Genomic DNA, 20,154 nt, shown 5'->3' with positions numbered 1-20,154 from the left:
GTAGTGAACACGCTGGTAACAGCTCCGGGTGAGTCGGAGCAGATGGCGGCGGTGTCACTGCGAGAACCTGGGTGAGGGCCACCGTAAGTTGTTGAACCTGGTGCGTCAAGGCGGTCACAGCCTGTCCCTGGTTCACTAAGGTTTGGTGAACCTCGGCGGTGGTGGCGGCGAGCTGAGTCCCGTGTCTCTGGATCGCCTCCTCCATAGACGCGAACCGAGCCAGTGGCGAGCTTTTGCTTATCGTTTTAGATAAATTAACTTTTTTTAAATCCTTTGAATGCCCCATATCCCAACCCTTATTTAAAACCGAACCTAAGCGGATGATTAACTTTAAAACCAAGTACAAGTACAACGCCCCCGTGTCTGACCTGACTCGGAGTCCTCTCAGGTCCTGCAGGGTGAATCCGTCTCCCTGCAGCAGCGCTCGGCCCTGCAGCTCCAGCCGACCGTGGCGAGCCGTCGTCTGAACCTCCGCCCTCAGAGCCTCCTCCCGGCTGTCCCGGTCCTGAACCAGGAGGTGTTCCTCGGTCAGGAAGGCCCCTCCGCCCTCCTCCACCCGCAGCAGGTTGGTGAAGGCCTGACGAAGCACACAGAGGATCAACTAACAGAGCTGTATAGTCAAAATGTGGAGTGAACTTAAAAATGGATAATTATAAAACTACATAACTTCCTGTCACAGATCTACACATGGCATAAAAAAAAAAAACTAATTAAGACTGTTCAATCCCATAAAACGCTCATCACTCTAACCAACAACCCGGTCAATGTTTGACCTCTGACCTCTGGCGCCTGGTCGTCTACGGGGGTGATGGTGATGTTGAAGAAGAGGCCGGAGACGGTGCCGCCGTGGTGGTCGCTGACGGAGAAGATGAACTGGACGAACAGCGGCTCCGGACCGATGTCCTCCACGGGGGGCATGAAGGCCACTTTCATGTGGTGCACTGCATGCTGGGAAAGCACAGGAAACAATGTAGGCTTATCGTCTTGTCAATATCACATTTATTCAGATATATATTATTATTTTCATGAAACTCCTGAATACATACTTCGTCCACAAAAATCACCATTGGTATATCAATTACTCATCGTGTGTTACCATGAATTTTCATAGTTTTTCTTGCATGCCTCAACGGTGGATGGAGAATCCAAAAACAGAGTAAATCCTTGATGAGTTTAAGTAAATGTATCAAATTTATTTGTCTCCATTTACTTTCATTCATGAAGGATTTCTTCCATTTTTTGATTCTCCGTTCAGCATGGAGGCATGCCAGAAATACTACGTTTTCTTCCAGAACCCAAGGTAACACTTAGCAACGTATCCTTATACAACAGTTTGTATGTTATCCTATAAAAGTAACATCATTTTTCATGTGTTTCCCTACCAAAGCCAGCAACACGTGTCAATTTCTGTTACATACAAACAGTCTTATTAACATCCGTCTTCACAGGAAACTCAGGTTTCTGAAAAGATCTTTGTTTGGGTTTAAATAACTACCCAAGTGCCGTTACTTAAGTACGCAAGTTACGTGACAAATAAATCAACTTTGACTTCTTATTTCACACGGGAAATAAACAGCTCCTGGGTGGAAGATAGCTGTTTGTTGGACCCATTCCCCCCTCCTGCCCGCCCACCCTGTGCATGTTTCAACGGTCTCTATATGTCCTTATTCATTATTATGTAGATATGAAAAAAAATTGTGGTACATTTACAGAACTGCGCCTCAGTATTGTTCGTAGTTATATAACGAAATAAGTCTGAATGAGACCAGCCTGCACGTAATTAATAGAGCTTTACAATACTTGTCCTTCCCATTCACACCCATTCATATACTGATGGCACAGTCTCGGGAGCAATCTGGTTAAAGGTCTTGCCTAAGGACATATTGACATTGGCTGGAGGAGCCAGGGACTGCCGAACTTCTTAATTGGGACGATCAGCTCCACCTTCCGAGCCACAGTCCCCCCACAAAGTATTCCTTTAAGTAGGAATCGTGTTGCTTGTATATATCAGGATTAAGTTTATGTGTTTCAAACCTGTGTGAAGGACTTTAACACCGGCACCATGTGGTCTCTCTTCATGCTGTTGGCGCTGTCTGTGTAGAACAGACGTCCTGCATCCATCAGCCTGAAAATATAAATGTATAAAAAGGAGGTTTCTTTCAATTTCAGGATCAACTTGTGTTTCTTCTCCGAAGCCCAGAATAAATGTGTGAATCAGATCGATTCGGATGTGTTGGAAGTTTTATTTTAACGCTTTTGATGGAGCAAGGTTAACAGTATTTGCGCTAAGATAGGCTTTCCTGTGCTGTCCTTACCCAGGATGCAGTGGGCTGAAGCAGGGCTGCGTGATGACATAGGTCAGGTCCGCGTCAGGATGCTCTCTGTCCGTGAAGTGGAGGTGAGCCTGGGTGACGTAGACCACCTCGGTCTCCTTCACCGTCAGAGAGCGAACGCTGCCGGAGACCTCCACCGGCAGCTGGTCCTTCACCGGGAAGACGTGGACCACCACCGTCTGGATCCACGGGGAGGAGAAAAGTACTAGTACCCCACTGTAGAAATGCTCAAGTGAAGTACAAGTACCTCAAGGTTGAAGTTGATGTACTTTCTTTTACTCCTTATATAATCTATGGTGACTCACATATGTCTGGGAGAGGTTGGGCGGCTGGTGGCTGTCAGACAGCGTGAAGTCGAAGGAGTCCTCGAACTGCTCCTCTCCCGAGTGTTGGTAGTAGATCTGACCCTGGATCAGATCTCTCTGTAGGAAACTGTCCACAGGATCTCCTGCATGGACAGCAAACGCAATATTTACAACCCTGCATCCAAGCCAAGTGGTGACAAGTGACAAAAAGGTAATCTGATTACACTCCCTTTAGAAAAACAAGGCTGTGAGAGGGAAATAAAAATAAAATTCAACTGAAAATGGAGACATTTTTTACTGACTAATGGATCAATGTCGAGTTATATTTTATATGTTTTGCATTTTTTGTAATTTATATTTTAGACCTCAAAAAATGAAAAGATCTCAGATACCATTGAGATAAAGAAAAAGCCAAAAGCATTACCTCTATAAGCCTCTATACAATGTGGAGTTCCGCAAGATTCTATCCTGGGTCCCATCCTTTTCTCACTTTATATGTTACCTCTAGGAAACCTGGTTAGCCAGTTCAATTGCATCTCTCACCACTGCTATGCTGATGACAAGCAGCTGTATTTTTCAGTCAAGCCAAATGATAGGAGTAATATTGGTACCCTCCATAACTGTATGGCTGCTATAAGGGACTGGATGTCACTTAACTTCCTTCAGCTAAATTCAGACAAAACCGAGGTTCTCCTCATTGCACCTAATAAGTTTGTCTCTGAAATGAATCCCTGCATCGGCCCTCTAGCCTCCAATGTAAAACCATTCTTAAGAAACCTGGGTGTAATCTTTGACCAAAATCTGAGCTTTGATTCACACATAATAATAATAATAATAATAAATTTAATTTATAGTGCCCTTTTCATCCGAAGATCTCAAAGGGCTACAGGTTAAAAGCAAAAATAAAAATAAAAAGGGGGTTTTAAAAACATCTAAGAGTGGGAGCCAAAGGTTTTTTTAAAAAGAAATGTTTTAAGACCTTTTTTAAAACAATCAGTGGATTGTGGTGCCCTCAAGGTGTCAGGGAGGGCATTCCACAGGCGTGGGCGGCAACACTGAAGGCCCTATCTCCCATGGTCCTCAGTTTGGTTCTGGGTATGTGGAGGAGGTTAGAGTGAGTGGAGCGGAGGGAGCGTGTTGTGCTATGTATGAAGTTCTTTGAGGTATGGGGGGCATGACCATGGATGCATTGGTGAGTGAGGACGGAAACCTTGTACTCAATCCGGGTGGAAACCGGAAGCCAGTGGAGTGAGTGGAGGATGGGGGTAATGTGCTCATGCTTGCGCACTCTCATCAGGATCCTAGCTGCAGAGTTTTGTACGTATTGAAGCCTCTGCAGGCTCTTGCTAGGGATCCCGATGAGTAGGGCGTTACAGTAGTCCAGTCTGGAGGAGATAAAGGCATGAACTAGTTTTTCGGAGTCTGAGAGGGAGAGAATGGGGCGGAGTTTGGAAATGTTGCGGAGGTGATAGAAGGAGGTCTTGCAGAGGTGGTTGATATGGGATTCAAAAGTGAGCTGGGGGTCCATTTTTACACCAAGATTTGTTACTGTTGATGAGAGAGGGATATTTGAGCCAGAAAAGCTGATGCTGGTTATGGATGATGATTTGGTCTGGTGAGAGGTGCCGATCAGGATGGCTTCGGTTTTGGAGCTGTTGAGTTGGAGGAAATTGTGCTCCATCCATACCTTTATCTCCTCCAGGCACGTGGTGAGTTTTGATGGGGATGACGGTGATGTTGAAGGTGGGCTGGCAGCTGTGGCATTGACATAGAGCTGTGTGTCGTCGGCATAGCAATGAAATGAAAAACCGTGGCGGCTGATGACCTGACCAAGGGGATGAGGTAGAGGATAAAGAGGATGGGGCCAAGGACTGAACCCTGGGGGACACCGCAAGTGACTGTGTGTGGGTTCGATTTGGAGGGACCCAGGGAGATGCATTCTATCCGGTTTTTGAGGTATGACTGAAACCAACTGAGGGGAGTGCCAGTGAGTCCAGTGGTGAGGTGGAGGCGGTTTAGAAGAATGTCATGGTCGACTGTGTCAAAAGCAGCAGAGAGATCCAGAAGGATGAGGAGGGAGGGGGAGCCAGCGTCGGATGACCGCAGGAGGTCGTTTGTAACTCTTACGAGTGCTGTTTCTGTGCTGTGGGCGGAGCGGAAACCGGACTGGAATTTTTCATAGAGGTTGTTTAGGTTGAGGTGGTTTTGAAGGTGGGTGGCAACTGCTTTCTCAAGTACTTTGGATATGAAGGGGAGATTGGAGATGGGCCTGTAGTGTGATAGGACTTTTGGGTCAAGGGTGTGTTTTTTTCAGAGCAGTGGTCTGATTATGGCTTTCTTTAAGACGGGGGAACGTGACCAGTTTGGAGAGAGTGATTTATAACAGAGGCGATCAGGGGACTTAAGACTGTGACATGGGTCACATAAGCAAGCTTGTGCAAACCTGCTTTTTCCCAACTCCGGAACATCGCAAAAACCAAATCAATGGTATCAACCAGACATCTGGAATTACTTATCCATATATTTTGTTTTAAAATGTGCTATATAAATAAAATCTTACTTACTTACTATTTATTATCTAGTCGAGTAGACTTCTTTCATTTTGATGGACTTTATTATTTAGAGGATATATGATTTAATTGCTAAATTGAATGATTTTATGACCTTTCTAAGAACAAATACAATTGTATAGATTTGTATTTGTCATTTGATAAACTGTACTGTAGGTAGACTCACACGGCGTGGATTAATAATGACTCTCTGTGGTTTAGATTTCCTTTCACCACTTCTGCTGTTAGATGCATGTAAGATACGTTCATTAAAGGGATTGATAACATGAAGTTAAGTTTATCTAGTGCAGAATAGCAAAGTTTAACCTCTACACTATTTTATGTTCTTGCTTCACTTTTTGTTGAGATTTTAGTGTTTTTTTTCTTGGAGCAGCATTGTTGGAGGAATTCTCAGAGGGAAGAGTTTCATTGCCAACCACTGCTCCATTCTAATTGTTGTGCACGTGACAAATAAAGAATAAAAAATAAACTAGGCAGCAGATTTTCAGTGGTCAAAGATGGTTGAGCGCTTTTCAATCAGTTTTGTATTCCACCTGAAAATCAAAAGTTGTGTTGATACTCGAGACTGAAATCAGTTTCAAGTAACATAATTATTAGGAATGTGATTTTCAAAATAAAACAGGTAAGCCATAACTTTAAGAGACTTTTCCTATGATCTTACAAATACAGTTTAGACCGTACATACCTGTCTAAGCATAACATTAAAACATACATTTTCTGTTGTAAAAAGAATATTTTTATAAGTTACAAAAGAAGTGAATATCGTAAAAAAGATGATGTAATGTGAAGGTTCAGAACATCATGATGTATTTTGAGGCCCTATATTTATCATTTTAATCACAGTCACAACCTTTGACCTTTAAAACAAACCAAACATGTCTTTATTTATTCTCAAAATCAAACTAAACATGCCCCTCCCTCACCTGTTTCGTGGGCGGAGGTCTTCCGGACCAGCTGCCCCGCCCGGGGGGCGGAGCTCACCTGGTAGAGGATGTAGTCGTCGTTGGAGTCCAGGTCGGAGGCCAGCAGCAAGTACTCCTCCAGCCGCACGGCGCCGCCCTCCCGCACCTCCACCGCCACGTTGTTGATGAGGAACGGCGGCGAGTCGTCCTTGGGCAGCACGTTGATGGGGAACCTGTGGCGGATGCTGTGGAGGCCGTCGCTGATGCGGAACACGACGTGATCGCGCGTGGTGTCGCTGTCCGAGTGGTGGTAGACCACCACGCCCTCCCGCAGGTCCCGTACGCGGAACATGAACGCCTTCCCGCCTGGGGGGAAACAGGAAAGCGTCATCAGACTGTACACACATGTTTATACCAGGGGAGGAGGCTGTGTGTACCAATAATTTACTAATAAATGTGCTGAAGAAAACTTTATTCCATACTAATACAGATACAGTTGTAGTGTTAAATAAGACTTTTAGAACAGAACGTATTTTAATTAGAGGTGCAGTGTCCAGAGCGCTGTCCAACATGTATGATTTATTGTCAAAAGACTTCCCGTAATTAATATTCTACGTCTTTTGACATAGAATATGAATTACTTGTAAAGAGTTATACATATATATAAGTACGAGATTTAATATATTTTAAATTATCCAAAATGGATGATGAACTTTGAGATGAACAAACCAAGGATTTCTACTCCACGCACAAAAAAAAACCCATAATCATCAGGCTGTTCTCTGGGGAAAGATGGATTTGTCCCGAAATGGTAAATTCATATTTTATGATTTCATATTTGATTCTGTTGCAGCGATATTATCTTATTATAACGGTTGTATCATGAAGCTTATGACCCAAATAATGTTTTTTAATGGATTATGCTCATAACAGTGGAACACAGTCCATTGCATGAAACATGCATTTACATTGTTTTTATTTTCATGCATTTGCTGAATTAATTTCTAATTATATTGTTAATTATATTTTTGTTAATACAGCGGGTAAAATAAGTATTGAGCACATCACCATTTTTCTCAGTAAATATATTTCTAAAGGTGCTATTGACATGAAATGTTCACCAGATGTCGGTAACAACTCAAGTAATCCATACACACAAAGAAAACAAAACAAATAAATTCAGAAATTAAGTTATGTGTAATAAAATGGAATGACACAGGGAAAAAGTATTGAACACGCTCACTGAAATTTATTTAATACTTCGTACAAAAGTCTTTGTTGGTAATGACAGCTTCAAGACGCCTCCTGTATGGAGAAACTAGTCGCATGCATTGCTTAGGTGTGATTTTGGCCCATTCTTCCACACAGTCTTCAAATCTTGAAGGTTCCGTGGGCCTCTTCTATGAACTCTGATCTTTAGTTCTTTCCATAGATTTTCTATTGGATTCAAGTCAGGTGATTGGCTGGGCCATTCTAGCAGCTTTATTTTCTTTCTCTGAAACCAATTGAGAGTTTCCTTGGCTGTGTGTTTGGGATCATTGTCTTGCTGAAATGTCCACCCTCGTTTCATCTTCATCATCCTGCTAGATGGCAGCAGATTTTTTATCAAGAATGTCTCGGTACATTTTTCCATTCATCCTTCCTTCAATTATATGAAGTTTGCCAGTGCCGTATGCTGAAAAACAGCCCCACACCATGATGTTCCCACCTCCAAACTTCACTGTTGGTATGGTGTTTTTGGGGTGATGTGCAGTACCATTTGACCTCCAAACATGGTGTGTATTATGGCATCCAAAGAGTTCAATTTCGGGCTCATCTGACCAGACTATATTCTCCCAGTATTTCACAGGCTTGTCTAAATGTTGGCAGCAAACTTTAAACGAGCTTCAACATGCTTTTTCTTCAGCAATGGATTATTGCGTGGTGAGCGTGCATACAGGCCATGGCGGTTGAGTGCATTACTTATTGTTTTCTTTTAAACAATTGTACCTGCTAATTCTAGGTCTTTCTGAAGCTCTCCACAAGTGGTCCTTGGCTCTTCTGATAATTATTTTCACTCCTCTGTCAGAAATCTTGCGAGGAGCACCTGGTCGTGGCCGGTTTATGGTGAAATGATGTTCTTTCCACTTCCGGATTATAGCCCCAATAGTGCTCACCGGAACATTCAGAAGTTTAGAAATCCTTCTGTAACCAATGCCATCAGTATGTTTTGCAACACTAAGGTTGCGAAGGTCTTGAGAGCGCTCTTTGCTTTTACCCATCGTGAGATGTTTCTTGTGTGACACCTTGGTAATGAGACACCTTTTTATAGGCCATCAGTTGGGACTGAACCAGCTGATATTAATTTTCACTGACAAGGGGCAGGATTGCTTTCTAATTACTGATAGATTTCAGATGGTGTCTTGGCTTTCCATGCCTTTTTGCACCTCCCTTTCTTCATGTGTTCAATACTTTTTCCCTGTGTCATTCCATTTGATTACACATCACCTCATTTCTGAACTTATTTGTTTGGTTTTCTTTGTATATATGGATTACTGTTGTCTGTTACCGACATCTGGTGAAAATTTCATGTCAATAGCACCTTTAGAAATATATTTACTGAGAAAAATGGTGATGTGTTCAATACTTATTTTACCCGCTGTATATATAATATCAGATTTCAAGCATATTACGCAAAGCTACTTTCATGTAAATTTATGTTTACATTCACGTCACCAGATTTAAGTAGGAATATGTGGACAAATACGTTTAATTAATGTGAATGATTGAAGACAGAATGAGAAAAATCTATCTTTACATACATGTTTTTAGTATTAATGTGTTTACATTTTTGCCTGAAACATAATTTGTGGAGTCTGAACTCGGCGAAGAGTTGGATGGAACATGAAAAAACTTGTCTGTCCCATATTGATGGAATGTAGGCCGTGTCCATCTGTCGGCTCTCTACTGCTGGCTGGCCTCCCTCTCATGTGTACATCATGCTAACTGCTAACAGCAGAGCGTCACATGACGAGGACGGTGCTCTGTTTTCGAAGCCAAAGCTTTTCGCACTTTTGATTCAATTACCGTCTCCGACATATGCGCCACTTTATTTTTTTGTCTCCCATTGTCACTTAGAAATAACAAGTTTCTCTTCGGCGCCCAAAGGCACCGTGATTTGCTGGCTGGGGGTCTGCGCTGGGGAAAAAAAACACTGGCGTAAAACATGGAGTCCTTCCCGGTGGCCCGCCCCGGTTTGCAAGCGTCGGGTGGGCTTCCTGTCTCACTTTCGCATGTGCCAGAGAGACAGAAGGGCAAGGTCAGCAGACAGATTGAGAGACGAGCGGTCTCGAGCCCCGAACCTCATTAGCGACTTTACCGAGTGGGGGCTTGGGGGGGAAGCGGGTACCGGTCCAAGTGGATGGAAACAACTTGGTAATTGGGCCCAAAGGTGGCGTTGGGCAACAGGCCCATAACGGAGGAAATGGGACGGGAGGTGTGTGTGTGTGTGTGTGTGTGTGTGTGTGTGTGTGTGTGTGTGTGTGTGTGTGTGTGTGTGTGTGTGTGTGTGCTCATCAGGACAGGCAGCCATCCATTTGGCTGAAGGCGTTGGACCGAGCCTGCAGTGACTGTCCCCCCTCCCCTTAGCGTCGCAGCATGGAGGGTCAGCGGAGCTCTCCTCAGAGACACAACTCCACCAGAGGACTGCTTCCTACAGGCCTCGTATGTACGTACCACATGTAAGAGGAGCACAGCCAAACTTTTGTTTCAACATAAACAAGAGTCCAACTGAGGAACAAAAAAAATGGTGCTGGAGCAGGTGCTGCTGTCCAACATGGAAGGGGGTGGAAACATGCCTAGTGGGACAACAGTTTCAACAATCAGCCGACTACTATACTGTACCGTTAATAAGGGTTTGTCTGCACAGGATTTTTATGTTTAGTGGTAAAAGAAAGAAAGACAGAGAAAGGAAAAACAGTACGAAGTGAGAGTTTGAAAATTACAATATGAGAAGCAGGAAACAAAGATAATTAGAGGGTGAAAGTGGTTAAGTCATAAAAGAGGGAATTTTTTGGGTTGACTTATTTAATCCAGTAGAGACCAGTACGAACCAAACCCACGTGAGGGTTTTCTGATCCGACACTTAGGACATCACTATAAGTCAATGCATGTTGCTGATTTCTTAAGGTTTGGTAAGGTTTAAAGTACTTAGATTACAGTACTCGATTAAGGTAAGAGAAAGATTGGGGTGAGTCAGGTAGTCAGTGGTAAAAGTACCTCCAAATTGTTCTCAAGTACAGTACTTGAGTATTTCCTTTTTCTGGTGCTTTATACTTCTACTCCACTACATCTCAGAGGCAAATATTGTACTTTTTGCTCCACCACAAGTATTTAATACCTTAAGACCTTGTTCAGACTAGTTCAAATCAGTTTTTTGGCATCTCCAGATTCAGTTTGATGCGTCTGGTTGCTCAAATCGGATTCCAAAGTGTGGAAGTGCTGAGCAGAATCCATGCTGCTCCTAGCAGAGCGCTATGGAGGACAACGGTCAGTGGACGGACGTTAAAATAAACTTGACAGCACAAGAGTGTAGAACATCGCTGGAAAATCTGAGTCATTTATCTGAATTTTGTCCTTAGAAGTCAAATTAATTTTGCTTCGTGCGCCACAGAGCAACTTTCATAGGAATTAAGGAGATGCCAACTCCTATGCTGTATCCAGTTCTCTGTTTTCAGTTTTGTAATGTTAAAACACTCTTTTCTGATTTGCATTGGTAAATCTATTCATTCCTTATACATATTATTCAGTCTGCAAATTGAGTTAATTTGGAAGTATATTTTGATGTTAATTCTTTTGTACTTTTACAAGAGGTCATTTTTGAATGCAGGACTTTGTGGTCCCAACTTTTGCCTTTTAACCTCCTCTCTTTAATACGTTTCTCAGATGCAAAAGTCATAGTTCATATGACCATTAGAGGACAGTAAAATGAGTTATCTCAGCTTTTTCAACAAATGACCATGGCTGCTGTGAGTCTTTTTCTACGCTCAGATTTTGCTGTTGAAAGTTGATATTTTGAAACAATAACCTCTCTCCTCTTTAACCCAGAAACAAAGGAGACTCATACTCTCACAGTGATATCATTATCACTTACACACTCTCATACAGATTAAATGAGTTTGAAGAAGCTCATTTTAATGAATGTTCAATAATTACTGCTTGATGCAGAGACTCTAAATCATAATGTATCATCCACTTCCATGATAAACCACAGAATTTCAAAAATAAGTTTTAACAGTTGTGACAGTTGCATTAAACAAACATGTAAACTTTTTAATTTTAATTTTCGGAAACCTGGAACCTTCTAAAGGGGTCATGAGACCATTAAAGGGCAACGAAGGGACAAATATTTTAAAATGAATTGTTCAACATCTTCAGGCCTTTAAAATTCCTTCAAATAAAGCATTTAGTGAGATAAACAATGAAACAGAGACAAGTTTAAGGGGTCACATCCCCTGTGTAATATGGTGTGTAATGGTAGAGGGAGCGGGAGAATGTTCAACTGTGAGAATTTACTATAATCCAAGTGGTTTCAGAAAACGAATCATCTCTAAAATGCAGATAACCATACTGAAGCCCACTGCGAGGTGCTCTTGCAGGTCACAATTATTTATAATTTATGAATGTGTCTAGATTAGTGAAGGATCACATATTAAATATCAAATTTGATGAAACGAGCCGGAGAATCAGCTGTAAACAGGCCTCCTCCGTCTCTGAGCTCCCCTCTGATCCTAAAGCAGCCATGAAAGGTTAAATCCCTGCATGAAGCCCTCGGGGGGGGGCCTGCTCCTGCCACCTCACCCATCCCCGCTCCCTTCTTCACTGCCTCCCCCTCTAGCTGGTAGCATGAAAACCTGTTTGGGGACAGTGCATCTGCTCCCTGTGCACGGCAGCATGAAATGGCATAAATCCCTCCAATCTGCTCGGTCCGGCTCCCCGTTTTCCAAACAAAGAGGCCATCTCCCGGCGCGCTGGGCTGGAAGGGACAGACGTGGACGGAGAGGGAGGCGGCAGCAGCGCCACCCCCCTCCCTTCCTCCCTCCTCCGGCGAAGTGGCCGCGGCCCCATTTTACACCTGATTAGGAAACACATGCAGGGCCACTAGACATATGCTTCCCCAGCCACACCACAGTCCCTCACGGATGGGCAACACATGGAGGAAAAAGGGCGGAAAAGGCCAGAAGACGTTCTGTGGGAATTCCCATGGTGGTGGTGGTGGTGTGTCGGAATACCAGCACGGGATTAAAAGGGCCGAGGTATGGCGGACAGAGGATCAAACCGGGGTTCTTCCTTAAAGTAATGGGACTCCATCTGTATACTGCATGTGGATAAATGTACCAATATGCGTTTTACTACACCCAGTTTGTGTGCTGCATCCAATCAGGAATGCGCTGAGGTGATTTACCTTGTTGCTTTGCTTTGAAACAGCTGCTTTGGGCTTTTGACACACATTTTTAACGCATCACAACAGAGGTCTGATTCATGCAGGAATTCAAAAACTAAGAGATACACAGGACGAGGACATGCAGCTGTTGATGTGAACAACGAGCCACTTCATACTTTGTGAAGGACTTCAAACAAACCAACACATTGTAATTTAAGTAATTATAGTGCAGCCGCCAGGGATGGAATAAATATTTGGATCTTTACTTAAGTAAAAGTAGCAATACCACAGTGTAGAAAAACTCTGATTTTTACTTTAGGAAAAGTCACATCTTATCTATTTCTATTATTTACTTTATTTTATATTATTATCATATTATATTATTGGGTTAAACATTGAAGAATTAACTACTTTATATACTTTACATGCTGGGTAAGTTCACTATTTCTGTCTGTGGATCATTAAAGTTTTATCATAATCTATAATATTACATCATCATTTATTCATTGACTATTTTGTAAATTTTATTTGAACATGTCAAGTACCGTATTTTCCGCACTATAGGGCGCACTGGATTATAAGGCGCACTGTCAATGAATGGTCTATTTTCGATCTTTTTTCATATATAAGGCGCACCGGACTATAAGGCGCATTAAGCGAAACAAAACAGTCAGTCAGTCAAACTTCCTCCACTTCCGTACCATTGATTCATTAATGTTGAATTCTCTCGCAGCTGCTCTATTCCCATGTTCTACTGCGTGACTGACAGCCTTGAGTTTGAAGTCCGCGTCGTAAGCGTGTCTCTTGACAGGAGCCATGTTGGGGTCCTTATACACACACACTGTTATTATGGTGAAGCACAGTATGTATTACTCCGCGACGCTCCTGACTACGGTAGCCGTAATGCTGCTGCGGTGCGGCTTTGTAGTTTACTAAGTCTACTAAAACATGTTGACAGAGCGCCGTGTACCACACAAAATCGCTTCGAGGTCAGTAAGCACAACCAGAATTAATCCATATATAAGGCGCTCCGGATTATAAGGCGCACTGTCGTTTATTGAGAAAGTTAAAGGCTTTTAAGTGCGCCTTATAGTGCGGAAAATACGGTAAGTAAGAAAGGCTAAGATCAGACCATTGACGTCACCTATAGTTTGTGGGCTGACAATTTGAAGACTTAAGTTTGGCAATTTGGTCGTTGCCATCTTGGCTTTTTGCAACCAGTGAACAGAATTGACCATATATGGACTACGGAGGAGTGACGTAGAGATACTGTATACCACTCTGGTAGCAACGTGTCAATCAAATGGTAGCCCCGCCCTAAAGCATACCCTGCTTTATGGTCTATTTGACTCTAAATGGAGCATCATTTGCTAAATGAACATCATGCTGTATTGAAGAAGGCTTGAAACTAGAGATTGAGACCATAAACTCATGTTTACAATGTTTACTGAGGGAATAAATCAAGAGAGAAGTAGATTCCTTTTCTCATAGACTTCTATACAACCCTAATTATTTTTGCAACCGGGAGTAGCCCCCTGCTGGTCAGTAGAGAGAATTAGTTTAAAGACACTTCAGCATTGGCTTCACTTCTCAGAACCAAAGGTTGCCGCCTGGTTCAGACGAGTTACTCGTAAGTGACTATGTACCTATGCTGTTGGCACAGATACACCAATTACGTGCGGTGGAGTAAAGAGTAAAATATTCCTCTAGGAGATGTATTGTTTGACCTCACCTCTGACGCTAAGGCGTCCATGAAGAGGCCCGTCCACAGCCACCAGATAGACTGCATCGATGTTGTCGTTGTCCACTATCTGCAGCTCCTCCCAAGTGATTGGTCGGGACTGACCCTCCAGCAGGTCCAAACCTGAGACATCAGAGACAGGAAGACATGGGCCTTTTTTAGTTTAGGCAAAACATTATGTGCTCAGTTAGACCATAATGATGGAATTATTATGGATGAAACAATGTAAAGGGTTTTATGCTGGTGAAAACTTTCGTACCCATGTTCCAGGAGACTCTGGGGGCGTTTGTTTCCGCCACCCTGATGGAGATGTGGACCACAATGGGTGGGCTGGTCATGTAGGAACTGTCTATAGCCTGGAACTCCACCTAACATGAAATAGATTGACAGAACAGACTCGAAACTGGAAAATATTTAACCATATAAACACCTCATTAAGCAAAGAGTTTGAGTTTTACCTGGAAATTCTGCAAACAAATGTTTTGCCAAAAGTTTAGTTGATTCCTGATGTTGATAAATAGATGAATAAATCATTACAAGAATTTTTTTTAAATCCGCCAGTGACATACAAATGCTATTATTTGGTACAAAAGTCGTAAATGCTCATGAGTCTAGCCTCCACTTAAAGAAAAAATCCTCCTCCCATTTTAAATTTGATCTTATTTTTTACTAAATTTTCAGAATTTTCCAATGTTTGATTTAAATGTTTCTTTTTTTTTAAGTATTTACCTTGCCCAAATTGAGGTTTATTTGGCAATAAACTTCATATATTTTTATAGATATAGGTTTTTCAAGTTATGCTTTATCATAATTAGCATAAGCTCCAGTACCTCGTAGTTCCTGCGGTTTGATTGGCTGCTGTTGGGCGGCTGGTAGGCCACCTTCATCTCGTGGAGGTCCAGCCACGTGAAGGACGTGATGGGCTTGGTGTGGTCATCCAGGTGGGTGACGTAGCCCTCAGCAGGCGGGGCCATCACGTTGAAAACCAGCCTCTCCTGCGGCGTCTCATGGTCCTTGGCGTCCAGGGAGGCCGTGGTGAGAGGGGTGAGGATGAACTGGTCCACCTCGAGGATGAAGGAGGCCATGAAAGCGGCCTGGGGCGGCTGGTTCTGCATTGCGCCATGGATCAGAACCGGCAACCACACCGACTCTGCCTGCAGGGGCCGGGCAAAGGGGATGGGAAGGTGAAGGTCAGAGATAAAGCTGCCACATTTTTTTCCGTTTTGAACCTTCTCAAATTTAATTTCCCTTTCTTTAAAATCTCTATAGGGACACTATGTTAACTTGAGTTAACAACTTTGAATTAAGTCACATTAAATAAGTCACACACACATGACTTGAGACTCTACCTGGTCTCAAGATTAGGGACTCAAGAACAATTTTTACTTGAGCACATCACCAGGTTTTCTTCATGTTCAAGCTGGTGAAGTGTATTTGGAACAAGTCAGGGTTAAACGTTACCTGGAGAGGTTGTAAGGAGAAATACGTTTCTACAACGTTGCGTTTCAATGTAAAAACCTGTAGAGCCTCACATTAGCAGAGTACCTTAGCATATCATTAACTAGCGTCTGCAAGTCTATGCTAGGTTAGCTACTGATGGTATTTAGCTACGGAAGGTATCTAACCATGTGGAAGTAAAGCCAAAATAAGTCAGATTGTATTGAAGTCTATGAGAAAATTACTCTACTTCTAACTTGATTTATTACCTCAGTAAACATTGTAAACATGAGTTTATGGTCTCAATCTCTTAGTTACAGAATGCTCTTTCTCTCTATATATATACAGCAAAAACAGATAGATATAGCCTGCAACATGAACTTCGAAACCAGTTCTTCTCTGAGAACCCTTTGGTTTAACGTTGTAGCTGTATCTTTAAGATGTTCTTCAAACTTCACAATAGAAACACAAAGTTAGTGTAGGGTCAGCACTATTGGAATACCAGCTGAACAAATTACAGTTTAAGCCTCTTCAATCATCCACGGAGGAGACAAAGGAGACAAATTCAAAATCAAAGTTCAACAGTATTCTCCTCCGTAATGCAACACTGCGGGGACATCAACTAGATGGAAGTTTGAATAATTTAATTCTTCTTCTTTTGGGGCCCAAACTATTTAAAAAAGGTTTTTTTTTATCTTTGTTAAAAAAGTTCTTATCAAAGTAAAGAATAAAAAACATCAATACAACTGCTGATTCCTGACTTTTCAACGTCGGTGTATGTTTTAACAAAACATGTTTCACTAAGAAATCAACACATGCTGCCACAACTTCTCATGTTACACGGGGTGTTGAAGAGTAAGCCCCAGAAAAGACAATCAGACGTGTTATAAATTACAGGTCTTTGTTAAAAAAAGACACTGTTTATGTGCTAACAAAGGGACGTTTTGACATTTAGGTTATTTTTTGGAGCATTTTAAACCCCTCCCATACCTCCCGCTTCACTTCCTTCCACTTCCACAGAGCTGAGAACGTGAAAGTGGGATGTCACCTTTCGCCTGCCAATAAACCTCTCAGACGCTAATCTCACAGAAGCTGCAGTTTGTCGCCTTTGTTACATACGAGCATTTTTCAGTTGCGTTGCCACAAGTTGTTTTTTCAACTTACGCTATTTCCTACACTGTGATGAAAAGGGAAGTAATTGTTGCCTGTACCTCCAGCAGAGCCCTGGTGCCCTGCTCCCTCAGCTCCACCCTGATGGGGATGTAGTCGATCTCCGGTGACGGAGGGCTGAGGTGCTGGTACTTCAGACCGGAGCTCAGGAAGTCCTGGCAGCTGGTTTTGAGGAAACGTACCTCCTTGGTGTCATGACGACAGGGTCTGTTTCCGGGACAGAGCGCCACCGTCTCTCTGCCTGATGGAGGACAATATAAGGAGACGATTGGAGAAGAACCAGGCTGCAGAGATGCAACAGCTACAGATTAATTCTGTGCATGTGTAAATCATCAAATACAAACAAAAGCATCTTTGTTAACATTCAGTATTTTTTTTTTCATTTTCATATTCTATTGGATTAAATATTTTTTTATTCAATACTCATATAAATTAAATGTTTTATGTAGTGTTTGTTTAACACTTTAATTACATTTTTCATATTTTCTTTGTTTACATCTTTCCCTTTTTTGTCTTATTTCCTGTCAGATTATTTTACCATTTCTCTGCTAACTTGGTTGTTTTACTGTGAAACACGTTTTAACTTTAGAACTGCAACATGCTGTAAACAAATTTAATTATTACTATTCATTCATTTTCCGTAACCTGCTTATCCAGTTAAGGGTCGCAGGGGTGCTGGAGCCGATCTCAGCTGTCAATGGGCGAAGGCAGGGTACACCCTGGACAGGTCGCCAGTCTGTCGCAGGGCTGACATATAGAGACAGACAACCATTCACACTCACATCCACACCTACGGGCAATTTAGAGTCTTCAATGCACCTAAGCTGCATGTCTTTGGACTGTGGGAGGAAGCCGGAGAACCCGGAGAGAACCCACGCTGACACGGGGAGAACATGCAAACTCCACACAGAAGGTTGTCCAGCCCGGGAATTGAACCCTGGCCCCTCTTGCTGTGAGGCGACAGTGCTAACCACTACACCACCTATTATTATTTTATTTTATTGTTATTATTATTATTATTAGTAGTAGTAGTAGTAGTAGTAGTATTAGTATTATTAATGTTAGTTTTATTATTATCATTATTTTCACAGATTTGCTCACATCCATGAATCTATCCAATGTACACCACGGATGTAATGTTGTTTCAAAAATATATATATTAAGAAATAATACTTTTAAATATTAAAATAATAAAATATATTTTAATATTATTACTTGTAACTTAATTAGATACAGGAGAGCTAACAGAGTCTGAAACACGTGGTTACAGTGGTTAAACTGTTGGCCAGAGGTGTGTTTGAGGTCATCTGTCAGCCAAACAGGAAATATATTATTTTGTTTAAAGCCAGACCTTGAACCAGTACTGCGACGTACCCTTCCTCTGTGTGGAGTCCTCCTCCCTCACCAGCTGACCCAGAGCGGGGACGCTGGTGTCGGTGGTCATCAGCCTGACGATGCAGACCAGGTCCGGCGTGGTCCGGATGTTGAGGACGGAGCCGTCGATGGCGTTGGATAAACCATAGAACAGAGGGACCACGAGCGGAGAGGTGCCCAGCTCCACCACGCTGGACCCCGAGTCAACCACCAGAACCTGCAGAACCACCGTCTCCACCAGCGTGTCTGAGGATGTGAACCTTCACAGGGACACCACACAGTGTGTGAAAAAAGACTCATTGGGATTTAGTTTCAATGTATTATGCAAACACACTGTTTCTTCACAACATAGTGTAATACACAGCCGGGAAGAGCTGATCTGGAAATTTTTAAATAAAGTTTGAGCGGTTTCTATTTTTTTACTCCAGTAAAATTAAAAGTCAAAGCCAATAACAGTGACAGATACAAACTTTTCAATTCACTTTTCATATCTACAACAGGCCAAAAGGATGAGTGAATTTCTAAATAATACAGATAATAGATACATTTGTCTTGAAAATTCTCTTATAAACCCATATTTGCAATGCATAGTTTTTATCATATTTTTAAGTACTTTGTCTTTGGCGCATTGGTAAAAATGTATTTGCAGTTCTGCATACTCTTTCCCTTCTAATACCTCATTACAAACCATGTGGAAAATAATAAAACAACATTTTATTTAGCTTTTGTTGGAATCTATCGTAATTTACATTTTGATGATACTTTTATTGTTTTAGATTTTCCATTTTTCATCTTTATGTTTTCATTGATTTAATTTTATCTGATCATTTCAGTGCATTTTAAAGTTTCTCAGTGTTTATTTTTTTGTTTTACTGTAAAACACTTAATGTAAATAAAGTTTATTATTTTATTATAAACCTAGATAATAAGTTCATTCAGTTTTGAAACAGGAAACTTCTTAATGCTTCAAATCATTTGAAACAGAACTGCAGTGTAAAATCAGTTTTTTGGTGAAAACTGAAAAAATGATGTGCCTTGTGAACTCCTACATGTATTATATTTTTAATATATTTTTTTTATGATTATCTCAAATGTTACATTAATACGTTGTTTAAATTAAACCTAGTTTTACTTGCACTACTATTTCTGTACTCATCCTGCCACTGCCAGTGTAACTGCTACTAATGCTAACGGTTGCTAACTGACCTGTAGACTCTCAGCATCACTGTGTCCTCGTCCAGCAGAGGACTGCCGTCATGGACGTATTTCACCTCGTCCTCCAGGAAGCTGCAGTCAAACACCTGCAGACCCCACAGATTCAAACACCAGTAAACCCACTGTTCTGTTCATGTGTAACTACAGCGGGCGCGTCCTCACCTGCGGGGTCAGCCTCCCCACCCTCTGACTGACGGGTTCGTTCATCACCACCTCCACCTTACAGTCTGCGGTCGGGCCCACGCTGATCTTCAGCTCCCTCTCTGTGACGAACACCGAGCGACCCCTAGTGACCTCCACGCCCGAGTTCACAGCCACCAGACTCCCGCCGCAGACAGGCGTCGCCGCCGCCAGCAGCAACAGCAGCAGGCCGACGGCAGCCATGTTGGATAAACTAGGTCCTCTTTTTACACAGGTTTAGAGTGGGAAGTTTTGTTCTGTAGCAGAGCAAGCCGGTTGGAGGATGGAGGATGAAGGGCGAGGCGTTTCCATTCAGTCTGCTGGGACCAGCACCCTCTTGTTTTTTGCCTGGTGTCACTGGAACCTGCAGAGGAGAGTTTAAATTAACGTGATATAGAATTAACAAATACAATTCAGAGTTTCTCCACCACTTCTTACACAACAGGAAAACAGTTCATCTTATCATTCATCTTATTTCCGTACCCTGACTCTGATTTTCACATTTA

General features: G+C 42.3%; 1 protein-coding gene across 1 annotated transcript in view; it reads right to left on the bottom strand.

The window, feature by feature from the left end:
- frem1b (Fras1 related extracellular matrix 1b) overlaps positions 1 to 19,852 on the bottom strand; it is a 49,211-nt gene extending 29,359 nt beyond the window's left edge. The window contains 13 exon segments of the mRNA XM_054626102.1: positions 369 to 577; positions 781 to 948; positions 2,035 to 2,125; positions 2,316 to 2,512; positions 2,639 to 2,781; positions 6,132 to 6,476; positions 14,264 to 14,395; positions 14,532 to 14,640; positions 15,103 to 15,426; positions 16,921 to 17,120; positions 18,254 to 18,513; positions 19,460 to 19,554; positions 19,631 to 19,852. Of these exon segments, the coding sequence (XP_054482077.1) occupies positions 369 to 577; positions 781 to 948; positions 2,035 to 2,125; positions 2,316 to 2,512; positions 2,639 to 2,781; positions 6,132 to 6,476; positions 14,264 to 14,395; positions 14,532 to 14,640; positions 15,103 to 15,426; positions 16,921 to 17,120; positions 18,254 to 18,513; positions 19,460 to 19,554; positions 19,631 to 19,852 (2,495 nt within the window).
- Positions 19,853 to 20,154: the final 302 nt, after the last annotated feature.

This window comes from Anoplopoma fimbria, chromosome 3 (genome assembly GCF_027596085.1).
Source record: "Anoplopoma fimbria isolate UVic2021 breed Golden Eagle Sablefish chromosome 3, Afim_UVic_2022, whole genome shotgun sequence".
NCBI lineage: Eukaryota > Metazoa > Chordata > Actinopteri > Perciformes > Anoplopomatidae > Anoplopoma > Anoplopoma fimbria.
Note: the sequence above shows the minus strand (reverse complement) of the source record. Positions and strands in the feature narration are given on the sequence as shown.